General features: G+C 42.9%; 2 protein-coding genes across 3 annotated transcripts in view; both read right to left on the bottom strand.

Annotated features, from left to right (window-relative positions):
* The window catches only part of STK31 (serine/threonine kinase 31), a 35739-nt gene extending 30554 nt beyond the window's left edge, over positions 1-5185 (bottom strand). The window contains exons 1-6 of one of the 2 annotated variants that reach the window (XM_072329051.1): positions 5103-5185; positions 4838-4897; positions 4147-4199; positions 2814-2912; positions 1823-1897; positions 923-1081 (exon numbers count right to left, since the gene is read on the bottom strand). In XM_072329051.1, the coding sequence (XP_072185152.1) occupies positions 923-1081; positions 1823-1897; positions 2814-2912; positions 4147-4199; positions 4838-4897; positions 5103-5160 (504 nt within the window). In that variant the 5' untranslated portion in view covers positions 5161-5185. Of the gene's footprint in view, positions 1-922; positions 1082-1822; positions 1898-2813; positions 2913-4146; positions 4200-4837; positions 4898-5015 lie in introns of both variants that reach the window. The other variant, XM_072329053.1, reaches the window with a different exon arrangement.
* Positions 5186-5891: 706 nt separating this feature from the next.
* On the bottom strand, positions 5892-13707 carry FAM221A (family with sequence similarity 221 member A). Its single transcript, XM_072328741.1, has 7 exons — positions 13389-13707; positions 12155-12328; positions 11465-11655; positions 10058-10264; positions 9328-9438; positions 8777-8865; positions 5892-7438 (listed from the first exon to the last, which is right to left on the bottom strand). Exons 1-7 carry the CDS (start codon positions 13442-13444, stop codon positions 7376-7378), a joined length of 891 nt encoding a protein of 296 aa, XP_072184842.1. The 5' UTR covers positions 13445-13707; the 3' UTR covers positions 5892-7375.
* Between the last annotated feature and the right edge of the window lie 3748 nt (positions 13708-17455).

Here is a 17455-nt window from a genome sequence, read left to right as displayed (position 1 = left end):
ACACAAATAAAGCTTCTTATGTTTGACACACTTATTCTGAAACAATAGTGCACCTATACAACTCTGACTGTACCCGAACTAATCTCTGTTAACATCAGACTGGACATCAACACCAACATTTCTCCCTCATTATTCAACTTTAAAGAATTTGGTATCATTTATGGATAACAAGTCCAAAATCCCATCAGCTAACAGCTTTTATTTTTGTTCAGCCACGTCTGAACATAAGTTGCTGCCACTTAAAACTGAGACTGGAAGAGACTGGAGGAAGGAAAGAGGTATAGTTTCAACACACAGCAAGCATAAAAAGCTTCACTGTAAGAAATACAAAGTGATGGAAAGACAAGCAAACAAAAACCAAATGGAAATCATAACAGATTTTCACATTTTCATCACATTAAGCAACGTGAACAGGACCACAGTGAAAAAAACTCTATACACAAGGGGTCTCAGTATCTCCTCTGAATGGCACAGAGGTACAAGGCAAACAAGACAGCCATTCCCTGTTCGGCTCTTCTGGCAACTGCTGCTCAAAGCAGCTGCTGGTGAAGTGCTGGAAGCACCAGCAACAAGAGCAAAATTTCAGGAGCGCAGAATGAGTGGTGTCCACAAAAAAAGAGATCAACACTCAAAACTGGATTGACCAGTGCCACTAAGAACAGCTCTGAGCTGTTATTAGTCCTGTTGGTAACAGCTGCTGAGCACACAGAACTGTAAAAGTCTACTCTAAAATCATTTCCCCCCCCCCAACACACCGTGAACCAGAGCACTTTAGCTTCTGGACTTCGTTCAGGGCAAGCGACCAGTGCTTCTCAGCATCCCCTGCTATCATAACTGAGCACTCAGCTCATCAAAAACTCCTCAAGACACTACGTAGATATTTGGCACCATCTGTTACAGGCACATCATATCTGCCACTCACCTGGTCAAACATGTTTAAGTTCTGGTCAGCTGGTAACTGCAGTCCCCAGAGTCTGTACTTCTTGGCAACACCTGGATATTGCAAGTTTTCGGGAATTTCAACTATTTCTGATCTATTTATTATCTCAGAATTTCCATAGTCAATGTATAATACCTGACACTGTAACAATGATACAAAACATAATTAAGAAGTTGTGTGAACCTCCTACCAAAACATGCACTGAAAACAACTACAGCACAAGCATTTTAACAAACAAGTGTGACAAAGCACTATGCCTAACATCAGACCCTCTCATACTACGTCTAACACACCCTTCAAAGAAAGGCAGTTAGAAAAGTTGCACAAAAACTGACAAAACTTGGAGTACCACGACATATTTACTGGTGACATTCTTTTACCCCTCCAGGAACTACAATTTGGAAGTAATATAGAAGACTTCCTTCCATAGGCAGATACACAATCTAAGGTGCTCAGAAATCATCACTTTAAAAAGGAACTACAAACCTTCTGGGTCAGCCACCCAAAAGAGACAAACAACCCTTCCAGTGCAATTGGATCAGTGCTGACACGCCACACAACAGCTACCATTTTCACCTCTCCGCAGCTTGAAATTAAACTGCATCGTTTAACAACATTAACTATCGCTTGTGATCTTTTTTTTTTCCCCAAGACATCCCAACAGCACTTTGCAAGTATGTCACGTCTTGTCAGTCTTCTCATCAGCAACATTCAAAATTGCAGGTCGCTTGGATTTGTGTCACATATCCATATTCATTGGTTTTTCTATTTATTCTGACAGGAAGGCTAGGAGAAGGAGGAAGGAGTTGCTTTCATTTCCTGCAAGAGCGTAGAAAAGTTGATATATTTTTAAAACTGGAGGGAAAAAAAAATGGTTCCTGCCTTTTCATTGTTGATCATACGCTGCACCATACATCTGTACCAACATCTATCTTCAGAAAAACAGCCACCATAGATCTGAAAATTAGGAAAAAAGATCAAGAGCAGCATTTTGAAAATACAAGCATAGACCAAAATGATATTCGTAACACACTGCAAATCTTACTTTCACTCTGCTAGAATGATCTCAACAGCACCATAAAAACAAAGGGATGCATCTGATGTCCCACCTCTCACAACAACATACACTTGATGCTTCAAAAACTATAAACCTCTACTCCACAAACAACAGCTCAAAGATAATCCTCTAACTATAAAAACTAAAGTTTGACACAGCGGGTTCGTACATGTTTTTTCTACAAACATGTCACTACAGCGTTTTACTGGCACTGGCAGCTCAGTAAGCTGAGCTAAGGAACAGACGGTCACACCACAAACATGATGAGTTTGCTGTCGATGTGTTTTCTTCAAGAGGAATGCCGAAGGCCATTTACCTGCACACAAAAAACAGCTCAAAGATAGACTGTTTTATTAAATCTTCTTTAGCAGTAAGCCATCAGCAGTTCACTAAAGTTTGCTACCACTCTTTGTAGGCTGAATTCACCATAAAACTGCTACTAAACATATTCTTGTTATTTTCTTAAGACCACTTTGTATGCCCAGTAAGCACTACAGATTTTCACTTGATCTTTCATACTTTCTGAGAGGCAGCAAAGAATCCCTTCTCTAGAAAGCATTGCTCTATAGTTATAAACCACAATCTTATATCAATACATACATGCACACACACGGTTGCATAATTTAACTGAGATCTGAAGTAAAGAAAGAAAGAAAATTTGCTCTTCTTTAGGATCAACAGCCGTTCTTAAATAGATTTGGAGAGCACAGACCCAAAACATAAAGACCAATAAAACAGCAAAGAAACTGGCTGCATTCGATTAAAGCTTTTACATCCAAGGGGAAAACAAATTTTACATACACATAGCCTACATACCTTATTAAAATCAAGCTTGCCAAATGCTGCTTGAGCCTGAGGACAAGCTTCTGCCAGAGCACAACTTAATTTCAAGAGGTCATTACAGCTACTGATATTCTAGGTAAGGAGAGAGGGCATGAATTAGTGTCATTTTTAATTGCTGCTTGATGGCTTACAACAGACAAAAATTAAGTCAGAACAGTTGTGCAGCTGCTGAAGTAAGTAATGCTCCACCTTAAACTTCTGAACTTCGTGGTTTTAGCTGTACTTCTAAGCCTGCTCTCATCTTTCAAAACTTCATGGAGAGGTAGACAAACGTATCCCAAAATGGACAGTCCACAAAGAGCACTTTTAACAGTTTAAATACCAGATTCTTCGAGAAATACACAGATCCATGTATCAATCCTGCCTCACAAACTTTTGTATGTGTTCAGTGTTCTTTGTATCTCTCTCCATAAACCCAAGAGACAACAGCTCTAGCATGCCCATCATCTCCTTACTTTGAAGACATAGGTTTTGGTTTAGCTAAGCAATGCAGATACTTTCTAGTTACAGCTTGGTTATGTGAACAACTGAGAGGCTTGGTCAGATCCAGAAGCGTGGTATGCACTCAATGTCAATTTCACATGTAATTCAAAGCAAAACATTCAGAGCTCGGAAAGAAAACATCAGTGCAGCTAAACAGTCTGTCATCCTCAAAAGTAAACTCCTAACTTTTACACCTTACAGTAAGAAATAAGACACCGTAACCAAGACTGAGAACACAAGGGTAAGAACCCAAAGGAGAATGAACTATTAGATCTACTTTTATTTTAAAGAGGAAGCTATTACATAAACAGTACAAGCAAAACTTGCTCTCTCTCCCCGCTAGCTCTTATTAACACAGCCAGTGCCTGCTGTGCCCATGGGGCTTGCAGTGAGACAGGTGCTGACAACACACACTCCATCAGTCTACAGCAGCCAACAGACCAACCAGACAATGTAAACCCAGAACCACCTGGATTTCTCTTCTCCCTTCTTCACCCAATTAATTAAAGCTGCTTGTTTGCATCTCATTCACACCTCCCTCCTGCCCACATAGCCCAAAATGGAAAGGACCTGATGCTTCAAGCAGAGCAGAAGAAACCCACCCACCCCCCCAGCTGCCTGCTGAGGTGCTCCCATTGCCTCCCATGGTACTTTGCAAGTAATATCAAACTTGCAACCACAGTGATTCCATGAAAACCTGGCTTACAGTTCAAACAGACAGACACTTATTTTTGACTTTTAAACAAAGTGACTGATGTCAGTTTTAAATGATACAGGACTTGTGATTCTGAGATCTAAATTAACCTTTTTGGTTTACACTCACCTGTGCCCAAAACGTTATGGCATCTTCAACATAGCAGCCCACAACATCCTCGGCTTGTAGGAGGAAGAAAAAAATGAGTAATGAAGTATTACATTTGCGGTGATTTAACCCAGAAGCAGCTGAACACCACACAGCCCTTATTCACTGCCCACTTCCCAATGGGGTAGGGGAGAGAATTAGAGAAAAAGGAAAGTCATGGGTTGAGACAAAAAGCTAAGGTAGAGAAGAGGGAAAAAAAAGGATGGCAGCTATGATACGAATACGTAAGTATACCAAACAAGTGCCACACAAAGCAATTGCTCACCACCTGCTGACCAATACCCAGACAGCCCCCATGCAAGCAGCTCCTCAGCTCTACAGTTCTTCCACAGGATGCCTCGGGGCAGGAATAGCCCTCTGAGCTGCTGAGCTCAGCTGTTGTGGTTCTGCCCCTTCCCACCCCTCGCTGGCAGGACAGCAGGAGCAGCAAAGGAAACTGACAGGTCTGTGGCTCTGTGCAGCGCTACTCAGCAACAACTGAAACATTGCTTTGTTACCAACACTGTTTTTCTCCTACAAACACAACGCAGCATCACACCAGACACTGTGAGGCAAAACAGCTCCGTCCCAGGTAAAACCAGGCTAACTTCGTTCTCAAATGTAAGGCTGCATTGTTCGTAGAAAAAGAATAAAAACAACAACCTCGCATTACCTTTTCTGTACTCTGTGCCTTCATCCGTGCAACCACTCGTGACAGAATTCATGACAGCCCCTGAAACACCACAGACTCCCTTCAGCTGAGGCAAAGCAGCAGTATCACCCAAACAGCCCACGAGACCCCTCTGAGGCTAAAAGCAAGATCTCCACCCCTCAGCACCCCCTGCGCTCACCTTACCCACAGATCGGACCCCGCTGAGGGAGCTCAAAGCGCATTTAACCACAACAAACCCCCACCGCGTGACAGCACCTCCTCTAACCCGACGGCTGCACACGCTGCCGCCTTTCGTGCAGCTTCCCGCCGCTCGCCCTGCGCATGCGCGCACCGCGCCGTGGCCGCAAAGTGCGGGAGAGGGAGGCTGAGGGAAAGAGGTGGGAGCCCCTTCTCCTTCCCTTATCACTGGCCGTTCTTTAGTGTCATGAATACCACACCTCAGTTCTTCCACGGGAGGATGGAAATCAGTGAAAAAAACTGTCTTCTACTCTGAGCATTGTAAGAATGGCAAATATTCGATTGAAAGCCAATGATTCTAAACACAAAAAGAGGCTAAGTGCTGCCTCAGACTTATGCAATTACATTTTAACAGGTTAGAGCACAATATTTATGACAAATCCTCATATCTCCTGCGCCTTCCCTTTCCCTCCCCTCCACTTTCCCCTTCCCTTTCCTCTTCTCCTTCCCTTTCCCCTTTCCTTTCCCTTTTCCTTTCCCTCTTCCAATAGAGAAACTATTAAAACCTCTCCCTGTAAAGCATATTGTTGCAATACACCTCATCTTTGAATTGTACACATACATCTCTGGAACTGCGTTCTCCAACAGCTACAGCCATAGGGATAAATACAGAACATCTGGAAGAAATTTCTCACTTTACTTTGTAGTAATCCCTTGCAGAACAGAAATCAAATTATTTTTTTTTCTATATTTTTATTTGCCATTTTTTTGAAGTGTTATCTACGTGTGTGTTTTTTTGTTGTTATTTCTTCTAATTCTGCTGTGAAACCGCGCAAGTAGAGGTACTATAGAAATGATTGCTTATAAGGACCAGAAGAGGGAGCTCAAATTAGTATTTTTATTTATTAAGTTAAATCGTATGTAACAGCATAGAATTTAAAGGTAAATATATGTTTTAAACATTCGGTATGCACTTCAATATATCATGCATTCCAACAAAGGTAATAGGTTAACCTCTATGATTAGCATCGCTGGTAAAAGCAACACAGAGCACAGTTAAGTAAAGGTGATCAGTCACTGCTCCCTCTCCAATTTGGGCAATCAAGCCTTTAATCTCTCAGCACTCAGACCCAGCCACCTCCATCAGTCACTGTATGACTCACATGCACTTCCAAGAGCCTTCCTTCTTTTGCACAGCTGCTATTGGAAGAAAAGACCAAGTTACCCAAATGCATTCCGTCTCACCAGATTTCCAGTATGGCACACACAAGCACCACAGTGGATTCAGCTCTCTGATGAGAATCAAAGCCTTTAAAGCTTTTCCAAGTCATGTTCAAGAACTCTTAAAGACAAACAGCTTTACATCTCTGTTTTCAGGCAAGCCTACAAAGTTAACTCAGGTGCTATTTTTGCCTCCTAATTCCAACCATCCTGCAGCCTCAGCCAGGTATTCAGCATCATGCTACTGAACAGACCTAAAGCACCACACAGCTTTACCACATTTTAAGTTCTCACACAAATATCCACAGCCTTTAGTACAATATATGCTGCCACAGCTGCGCACAAACTAAACAAATGGCCATCTCCCATCCTGAGAGACTCTTGCATTAGACATGATGTTGGATAAAAAGCTTTATATCAAGCGATATATAATTATTTACATGCAATAATGTCCGTTTCCATTTAACGTTGTCAGAAGTTCAGTCTAACAGTCACTGTTCTGCAGACAGCAGGATCCCTTCAGCTAGCCAGTAAGAATGTGTGGAAATGCAGTTGTGAGCACGTGGAACTTCACACATAACAAACACACACGGGAAGAACAGAACGTAGAGAAGCGTGAGAGACAAAAGGTACGTCTGAATTTCATGCAACAGAGATGAAACCAACAGAAAGAAAAACAAACAGTTTAAAGATTAAAATGTCAGCGTTAATAGGACAAACACTACCGAGTACAAATCCATGAGCAAGGTGAGTCTTAGCAATTGTACAAATAAAGTGTGTCATAGAAGTCTAGGAATAGGATGCTTAACACTTCCTTTGCCCTGCTGCGATGTAATACTTTAAAACACGCTCATTCTCTCAGACCTTAAATAACAGTTCTGTAAATCCATAAATATGGTTTTTCATTCTCAGAAGAGTACTTGTATAACAATTCCAGTGATTAGAAACGCTTGGATTAAAGTACCAAATTTATTACAAGATAATTAAAAATTAACTTGGGTAGAAGAACAGAACCAAATAAAGTAGGGAAGAAATCAGTAAACAAACGCGTACAGTGACAAAATATCCTTAACATATGTAATTAACATGTGATCAACAAGTCATAAATGATTAACCACAGTTAATATTTATTCATTAATCTCAGGGCTTCTTTGATGGCACCAGGCTTTTCTCTCTTCTTTTAGCAGCCTTCTCCTTTTTCAGCTGTAACAGAGAGAGTCACGTCAGTGATTCAAGAGTTAATTTGCAAGTAGGCTAACAATGACAATAACACTGAGCCTCTAGAACCAGCCACAAATTTAGCAGTGATTTATGGGACAGAGAGAGGTAGAGATTATTCTTAGTTCAACCCAGAAGTGCTCACTTTTGAATCAAGTGACAAAGAAGCGCTTTTGTAGCTCTACAGCTCCTATGCTATTCAAGCCAGGACTGCCTTTATTTCTGAAAAAGGCAACGTAGGTATTCACGTGTCCCTTGAGGCCAAAGTCCCTCAATTCATGGATTAATCTTAATCTCAATGAAAATTAAAGGTGTTTTATCACAGCTGTGTAACAAACACAGAACAACCGCCACACACAAAACCACAATGAAATTTTGTTGCTGAAGTAGAGGTTAAAGCTGCATCTCCACGTCTCCCTGCTGAGCACAAGGTCACTTCCTCCTCAGCAGGCTTTTTCACATAGTAGGCTCTTAGAGCACGGTCTGATCTGCCAGCATGCACCTATTTTAACTCATCCATTTTATAGTAAGGCTTATTAATTAGTCCAAACAAAGATGACCATTGGTTTCAGAAGCAACAATTTTCCTTGTGTATTATTACAAGTGACTGAAATCCTCTTCAGAGCAATTATATGAAAGGGATATATCAGAAATGCAAGGAAAAAGAAAACAGCATTTTTAACATGCTTTTTTTTTCTTCCAATACAACAGTCTAAAAGAAAGCAAAGGATGTTATAGAAGCAAACGGACTGCTAACTATTCCTGTAGATGTCTACACAGGAACTCACTGTAAAACATCTTCCTTTATTTGCAGTTGTGAGGTCTGTCACTGAAATCCCTCCTAACTTTTGCAGAGAAATGAAACTCTTGGCATGGAGGGAAGGCTTAGCAATTTGAATGTTATGGTAACATTTTCTCCTGGAAATTGATCCCGTATTTGCAACATTCTGTCATGATTTCCAAAATAAAGAAAACGATTTAAAGGTTCACAAAGCTCCAACAGCTTTCTCAGTTACAAACACACCTTGTTGCAAGGAGCAAGCGGAACAGCAGTTAAGCTCTTAGGAGGTTCTTTTTAATGTAATGGAGGGTTGGCACGATAAAAATCCATGTGTTTAAGGCAAATACCATCCAGACATAACTGACTGTCCTGCAATAGCACATAATTGTATTTCAAACCTTGTCTTAATAGGCTTTTAATAGGTTTTTCACATGGAGAGATGACATCATATATTTATATGCCACTTAAATTGGATGCTTAACTTTCTTAGCCATCTCTTTGTGAGAATCTATTCAAATGAAGCACTAAATACAACAACTTGCCCGCTCCTGATAACGCATTTCGAAATAAGCCATGTCATCTTCTTCTGAACGCCTGTCATGAGAAGTCGGTGCTGTGGCACTAGAACCACCTACAGAGAAAAAAAAACAAGAAACCATTGTCGTTAATGTTACTCTCTATTCCACAGTACTGGCAAAACTAGTTTAAAAATGAGATGTAGGATGCGTGTAGTAAAACACAAGTAACAAACCCCAGAAGCTGAACTAATGAGTATCCCTTTTAGTCTAAGGCCAGTGGCTATGAGAAACAGGAATTCAGCAGTGATAGTAATCGCTTAATACTTTTTCAAAAGAAGGAATATAAAGCAAGCATAACAGATCCGTAATTCCATGCAGAAAAGACTTTCTGGCAGAAGGCATTCTTACTGGATTGAGCTAAGCAACTGCGCTAACTTCCAGATAAGTAGGCATCTACACTTGTTTTAGCATATAACTTTGATTTTTATCCCTAAACGTGCTACAGCTCAGAAGTAAATTAGGTTTTATATGATATATTTACTGTAAGAGGTATAACTAATATACTAATATACCACCTGCTATCTGCGAGATGCTCTGGGCAGAGCAAGAAGGTCCCTGAAATGCCTTTAGAAATGGATGATCCATGCTGGTTACAGGGGATTCTAACAGCTCAGCAGAAGGAGCCCCTGTTAAAGAATAAGTTGAATGAAAACAAAAATTCACTTTGCAAGATGCATTAAAAACATGGATACTGGTGTCAAAACAAAGGTACAGATTCACACAAACAACACTGTGCAGAAAAAGGCTGAAGAGGATGGCTTCAAAAGAAATGGAGGGCTCCAGTTCACAGGCACTGATCTATGGGGGGCGTTTTTTAATGTTGGAATAATACAAAAAAAAGGAAGGTCTGGACAGAATTGTGCTAAAGGACTGACATAAATACAAAATGAAAATAATAATAAAAAAAGAAGCTGCAGAATTATCTTTAAATACATATTGCAATTCGACTAGAAGCTACTGTGCTGAACACTGAAATGACTGATAGAACATCACTTGGATCATTTCACTGCGGGAAGTTGGACAGGACGGTGATCTCCTCACACATAAGGACTGCTGGAAAGAAGACTGTCTTTAAGTCCTACTCCTGTTGATCCAGTTCACCTTCAGACTCTGGAAGTCCCTGCTGAACGGCTGCTTCACACAGAATCACAGAATTGTAGGGATTGGAAGGGACCTCTTGAGATCATCGAGTCCAAAACACCCAGTTGGAGCACTCCAGTTTAATCCTCGGTCAGCTGCACTCACCTATTCCGCTGTCATCAAGTCTCATGTAGCCTTCTGCCAGTGAACTGAAACCGGTCAGTCCTCCCATAGCAGCATAAGGAACGTCCTGCCCCACTGGCCTTCCCTGGGCTAACCGCTCTTGTTTAGTTTCCACTACTGTTTCATGTGCATATGTTGGCTGACCACACCCACAGGTAAAGCAACTGTGAAATCCCGAACATGTGGTACCTAATTAACAAGTAAATAAAAGTTGTGAGTGAGATGATAATGGCATTTAGACCTCATAGCAGACAAAGCGCTATTTCTGATCAATAAACCGATCTTGTCAAAACTAGAGTTTCTTCACCGCAAAAGCATCCAGCCACATTTTCCATAGGGTAGCTTCTACACGATTTGGTCTTTGCTAAAAACATTTCAGCCTCACAGTATGAAAAGGATACAGGGCAGAGGTGTATCTGCCCTAAGAAAGGCTCAGAGCAAGTATCATAAAGCCCCGCTGGAGAGAGATCTGGACAAGAAATTGAAGAACTACAAACGTTTCATTATTCTTTTTGGACTGCACTACAAACCTACTCATGACCTGCCCCTCACTCATCTCAGTTACAGGTCATCCTGTAGAGTGTTCTTAGAACTGTTAACGGCTTGCTTACTTCATTTTGGGCACCCTCTAGTCATAGAGATCTTACCCTGTATTTTCATACAAAACATAGTATGTGCCATACATAAAGTACTGGTTTTAGATTTTAATATTACATCTAATTTATCTACCATGTTAGCTTGACAGCTGGGCTAGAGTAATACTAGTACAGTAAAACTACACTGAAGCAAGCCTTGGCCATTCTCTGTGTGATCTCTAAAGCTCTCAGAAGTGCCTGCTGTTTTCAAGAAACACAAGACAAAGTGCAGAATATAAATGACTGTGTAAAGCATTTTGTTCTAAGGTTCCACTTTGAACCATCCGATTGCACATTTAGGTCTTACACACGACTCAGAGCAATCTCTTGACAGGCTGTCACGTAAATATTCTGTGTTAATCCCATGGGACGTGATTCTCACCTCATCCAGCAAAAGCTGAGTGTACACATTAAATAGATTTCAGGAAAGAAATTATCAAATATTACAGAAATCTGAGAAAAAATCTTCAGTTTATACAATTCGAGGCTCCAACGAAGAAGTAGCTTGTGCATTCTTTAATTTCTTTAGTTATTGCTGCTGTTTCGTTACAATAACCTCAATCACCTGAAGCAAAAAGCTCCCCCTGAATGCTTTCCCAAACCTTTTGTGTGGGATTTTGCTGCTATTTGCATTTCTGGACCAACAATCACTATCTTCAGGAACTGCTTTGTTACAGTGTTAACAGTGCTCTGGGCAGAGACTGCTCCCCACCAGTTCACTGGCAAAGGTTGCTGCAAGCTGATGGGAACTCACACGAGTTGCAGTTGAATCCAGGAGCTGCACTGTGCTGATCAGCAAAGTGTTTGCACCTACAGCGGATGGGCTGCGTGCCATTGAGAGGAACGTAGTGGTAGGACCGGCACGGACAGTGGCTCACTCTGCACGGCACGCAGATGGGACGGTCTTTGGGAATCACTTCGTAGTCTGTTTTGTGTTGTTTGTACCTGAAATGGGCAAAAATAACAGCCTTTATAACCTTGTTGGCATGTGCGATAAAACTAGTTGGAAGAGCTGTAGTTTAGCTTACAACTTCTGAGCTGAAGTATCTTTAATTATCGTAATTACTGTTAATTAATGATGTTTAATTAGGTACTTAATATCAGGCGTATTTACATCCGTCTGTTTTATAAATGTTACAGATCATTACGTTTCATTTTGACAACAATGTTGGAATCGATCCCACCTACAGATAGCGCCAACACAATCAATCTGATCTACAATAACTTGTGCCTTGAAGCTGAATTAATTGATGGCCATAGAACTGCTCCGATCTGCACAAACGTTACTGGGATTAAGGTTCTTTAAAAGAATTCTTACGATTCAAAACCTGATTTTCCAGAACAGACCTTAAATTAACTTCCCTGTGCCTGGATCTAGAAAACTGTACATTTCTTTGATGTAAAAAGGACACAAAGGTACAGGATAAAAAGCAAAGAACCCCACCGGTGAGTACAGAAGCACAGCGTCTCAGGTCCCACCAGCTTGCAGTCCATGCCCGTGGGGGATCTCCAGCTGACGTACAGCCTGTTCTGCAGCCGGATGGGCAGCACCTTCCTTTTGTACGCCTCGTATTCCTCAGGGGTAAAAGGCTTTCCTCCATCGTCATCGCCTACAATTCTATAAGCACGCCGTTAAAAAGTCAAAAAGGAGAAAGTAAAAGGTTTCCCAGTATATTTCTTTCAAACAATACATAACAGTATCTTTGCTGTAAAAGCAAAAAACTGCGTATTACAGAGTACTATCCCAGTAACATACTAGGTCCATTCCAACAGCAATGCCTCTCATTTCATTATACATCAGAGGCGGATGTTGGTGGTGTGGCAGCAGAGGTTGAACCTTCCCACCAATATCCCATTAAGTGTCATTGCCGTGTGACAGCTGGCAGCAGGGGGGCGGGCTGACAGAATGGTGGCTGACATGGAAGTGTGTGTAAAGCAAAGGGGCGCCGCTCAGTTCCTCCACGTGGATAAAATGGCACCTGCTGACATTCATCAACACTTGCTGAATGTTTGTGGAGACCAAAGAGGGGGTGTGAGCACAGTGAGGCGATGGGCGGTGCGTTTAGCAGTGGCAACTGTGCGAGTTTGTCAGGTGCTACGGAACCAACATGAGGACAGCTTCCTGCATCACATCATTGCCTGTGCTGAGATGCGGTATCACCACTATGAGCCAGGGACAGAACAGCAATCCATGGAGGGGTGATGTGAATTCCCCACACAAACTGTTAACTCTGCGGACTGAGCTGAAGGCTCCAGCTGCCAGTCAGGCCACAGAAGAAGACAGCCTTCCCCTTGCAACACCATAACGCCAGGCCACACCGCACTGAGAGGACTGTGGAGCACACTGCTGATGCTGGCTGGGCTCTCCTACCACACCCGTCATAGGGCACAGATGTGATGCCTTCTCTTTGTGCCGATGATGCTGTTTGCCATAGTGGCTGTGAGGCAGTGGGTCACCGATCAGGGTGACAACGCACAGCTGACAGCGGTGACTGTGTTGGAAAATAGTGCCTTGTGGCTGAGGATTTGCTCTGTCGAATACCGTTACCGTGCTCCCTCTATCTGTTGTAGTATCCATGGAAATACACGGGAGGCATTACTTTCGGTGAGACCCACCCGCTCTTCCCACAGCTCCCCTCCCCTCGGGCTGCCCGTGCCGGTCCCTGCCGTGCTCTCACCGCCGGTACTCCGCGTATTCCTCCAAGGCCGCCGCGTCCGCCCGCAGCCGCTCCATTCCCAGACCGCCGGGCAGCGGCCGCCCCGCGCGCACCCGAGCCTTGTAGGCGCGCACTTGACCGCACCGCGTGGGGAGCGGCCCCTGCTGCACACAGCCCCGGGCTGCTGCCGCTACAGCCCTGATTGCTGCTCGTCCTGCTGTCGCTACAGCCCTGTTTGCTGCTCGTCCTGCTGTCGCTACAGCCCCGATTGCTGCTCGTCCTGCTGCCGTGCGCTGTAAGCAAACGGATGCCCTGGAAACGCTCTGTATGAAATAAAGGCTAACACTGCCCCGCGCGGTTTGGCTTCTACCACTTGCTCCTGCAGTACAGCAGAAACCATGGGTGTTGTTCGGGTTGGGAGCATCCAAGAAGTGGATCTGTCACCCGCTGTGCAGCACATCAGCCCTCACACGCTCGGGAGAGGCACTGCTTGTGTCCCAGCCTCCACCAGTCCTGAATGTATTTTTGTACATCCTGAACCTAAAGGTTCCTATCGTGGTGAGCTCAGACCTTATGGAGCATTCCAGTCTGGTGAATGAAGGAATCTACATGGATGTGGAGGATGTGGCCCAGCTGCAGCACTTGCTGTACATCTCTGTAGAGCACAGTTCCCATCGTGAAAGAATCCAGAGCTGCTGGTCCTAAAAAAACACTTGCCATTTACCCAGAGCAGCTCGGAAGATCTATTTCACGCAGAACACCAAAGCTGCCTCCTAAAATCATTAATGTGACCTTCCACTCACTGATGTTCTTTGAAAGCTCATCCTTTGTGGAATAAACTGTTCATAGTTCAAGACAAAAAGTGAGGGAACAGCCCATAGCCATAACAGCCCATAGCCATAACAGCCCATAGCCACAGGTGGTTCTGGCAACCTGCAGTTCCCCTCTAGCTCTCGGTGTGCCACAAGCAGCAGCACAGCTCCTCCTGCAATAGGCAGACCACAGTGGTTGCTCCTGATACTGCATTGTCTATGAATTGACCGCCTGATATAAACAGATCAACCCTCACACTTCGCACAGCGAAATGAAGCAGAGCACGGGGTGTTGTGTGTATCTCTGAACTGAGGTTTAGGAAACTGATGTTTAAATTGCACATCAGCATACGCCATGAGCTCACACCCAGGCTGTGACTGCGAGACCTTAGAGGGAAAGCTTTAAAGCTTTTCCAAACAGTGAAGTGACAGACGCCTGTTGAAAAATGCACAGCCATTCAAAGAAATCTCTGGGTTGCTTTGCACTGGGCAAGGCACCAGCAAGGAAACAGAAGGTGAAGAGATGTCACAAGGACCAATGCAGCGCTTTGCCAGCACTTCCCCTGGAGAGCTGAAACCACAGGGACACTGTCAGCTTTCCAGCAGGAGCTGAGCAAGGTGCAGGGACATATGGTTGGGCTGTTTCTCCTGTGGCTACACCCTGTGTATAAATATAAGCACTGCAGCACAGATCTGTCCCTCTGGCCTGTGAACCCATAACTTGTATATCTTAAAGGCAGAGAAGATGTGGGAGCAAGTCGTGGTGGCAGTCAGCGCTCCTGCAAAGCAGCAGCTAGATGAGGAAAACAGAGATGTCAGGAATGGCTCTTCGAGAAAGAAAGAATTCCTACAGTGACCAGCGTTTTGAAATGGGCAGGGGAGAGGGAACTTGGAAAGTGGGAAGCTCTGCAAACAGGGAATGAACACGTACCGGGGAACACAGTGCTGTTCAGGAGCTGCGCTACAACTGGAATAAAGCAGCTGCTGGTGAGGGCTGCAAATATTCAACCGTACTATATTTCAGCATCAAAATACCTGTGAATAGTCAGTGTGAAGGTTTTGAGAGTAAAACACAATTTCCTGTTCCTGCCCTCGAACTACCAGTCCTCCACCTTAAAAAGAATCAAGGCTTTATTAACAGGTTTGATCCCAGCAAGTGATCTTTGTGACAGAGAGCCAGCATTCAGCTCAGCAGTATCCCAGTGTCTGCTTGGATCCAAATCTGTGCTCACCGATTTCTTTGGGAACGGACATAAAAAGTCAAAGAGTTCGGCAAAGAAATCCACTTCAAAAATTATAAATGGCTATTTTAAAGTGCTCCTGTGTCATAGCAAGAGTACTGGAATACATTTTGGATTCAGAACATCTTATCTCCCACTCCTAAGAGATTGTTAGTGGACACCTGAAATCACAACCATTAAGTACCAAGTCAAATCAGACTTTGCACAGTAAACCATCAGATCAGCGTACACAGCTTTCTGCTACTGCAAACAAGGAGCGCCACAAGGTAAGCTCAAGAAACACAGGGCCAGGCTGGATGTGGCTCTGGGCAGCCCGGTCTGGTGGTTGGCAACCCTGCACATAGCAGGGGGGTTGAAACTGGATGATCATTGTGGTGCTTTTCAACCCAGGCCATTCTACGATTCTATGAATCTATATAGTCCAGATGGCTGTTCTACCTCCTGTGCCTGCCATGCAGCATACGGGCACTGCTGGCCCAAGCTCTCAGAACATATCAAAGTGGGCTGAACATATGGACACTCACCCACAGGATGGTTCTGGGAGACCTGAGGTGCCACCTACACATCATTGGCAACAGATTAAAGCTGCACCGGGTGTTGATGCTCTCCATTAACACCCTCTGTTAACAATGAAATGTGCAACACAATACTACTTTTTTGTTTAAATCCTTCCAAGCTTGAGAAGTGCTTTAAAAATCATCTCAGTAGAATACCCGTGTAAATAGAAAAAAGCTGATTTATTGATGCCATCATAAATACATTAAAAATAACTGTACTTCAAACTCTCGTTAAGGTACTAACCAGCCATTCTATTTCTATGCATTCAGTAAGTGACCATTGCTGATTAGCTGCTCTAAAAATGAGAACTAGAGCAGCATAAAGAATAATGGAAACACTCTCCACCCAATTGTTTCTTCCCTCCACATTTGTTACCAATACTCTGAAATACTTAAACAAAAGCACACAAAATTCACCATGAGCTCCTAACAGCGACCATACAATATGCTACGATTAAAAAAGCACAGCTTACAATTAGCTCTAGCTCACAGGCACGTAAAAGATGTCAACACATTTCAGTTTTGCCATCAGAGAAACGATTAGACATCTACTGACCGACCACAAGAAGTTGATGAATGCTTCAAGGTATATGCGAGCTCATACACAACTGAGGGCCAATTAATAATGAAAGGTTTTTACTGGAGGTGCTGAGAAACAGAGTTGGGAAATTCGTAGCAATTGCATCATGTGCTGATAATTCTGCAGCATGTGATGCCACTGGTGATTACAAAGATGTATATCACATGATTTTTTCTTTTTTCCTTCAGCTTGGACCGTATTTTAAGAATCTTTACGATATTTTAATCAGATACAAAATGTAGGTGTGCATCACTGCAGAGAACCTAAGGCTTTGTGAAGCATCAGTTCAGTAACAGTCCACTCCATGGGTATCCAACATTTTGGGGGGCCTAGACTTGAAGATTCCAGAGGTCTTCTCCAACCTTAAAGATTCTGATTGCATGAAGAGGAATTGTCTTGGGCCATACAACATATATAGTTAATGTATAAATGTAACAAGACTTTATATTTTATGAAGCTATTAAAAAAACAAGGCAATAAAAACAAAATGAGTGGGATACAACATTGCAAAAGTCTGATTCACCTTTTTAGTTGCTATAAAATTAAAACTTGCCTCTGAAAGAAAACCTTTTCCATGCTGTCAAATATATTAGCTCAAATCCTGCGGTCAGCCAACCTGTTGTGCAGCACAAACTAATCAAAGTCCCGGGTAAGAAGGTCATAGTTGGGTTAATAGTTAGACACATCCATTGACACTCCGTAGCATCTTAAAAATAAACCAGCCATTAACTGGGGTTTAGAAATTGAGCTCATTCCATGAATTTGAGGGTTTTGAAGAAGCATTAAGAAAACATCATAAGCTTAGATTTCAAAGTTCATGTATTTATTTTTCCCCAGTTGTTTATGGCAGCTACTTCCACAGTAAGTATCTACACAAGGAAGCACTTGGTCCCTTGGG

The sequence above is a fragment of the Excalfactoria chinensis genome, chromosome 2, assembly GCF_039878825.1.
Source record: "Excalfactoria chinensis isolate bCotChi1 chromosome 2, bCotChi1.hap2, whole genome shotgun sequence".
Taxonomy (NCBI): domain Eukaryota; kingdom Metazoa; phylum Chordata; class Aves; order Galliformes; family Phasianidae; genus Excalfactoria; species Excalfactoria chinensis.
Note: the sequence above shows the minus strand (reverse complement) of the source record. Positions and strands in the feature narration are given on the sequence as shown.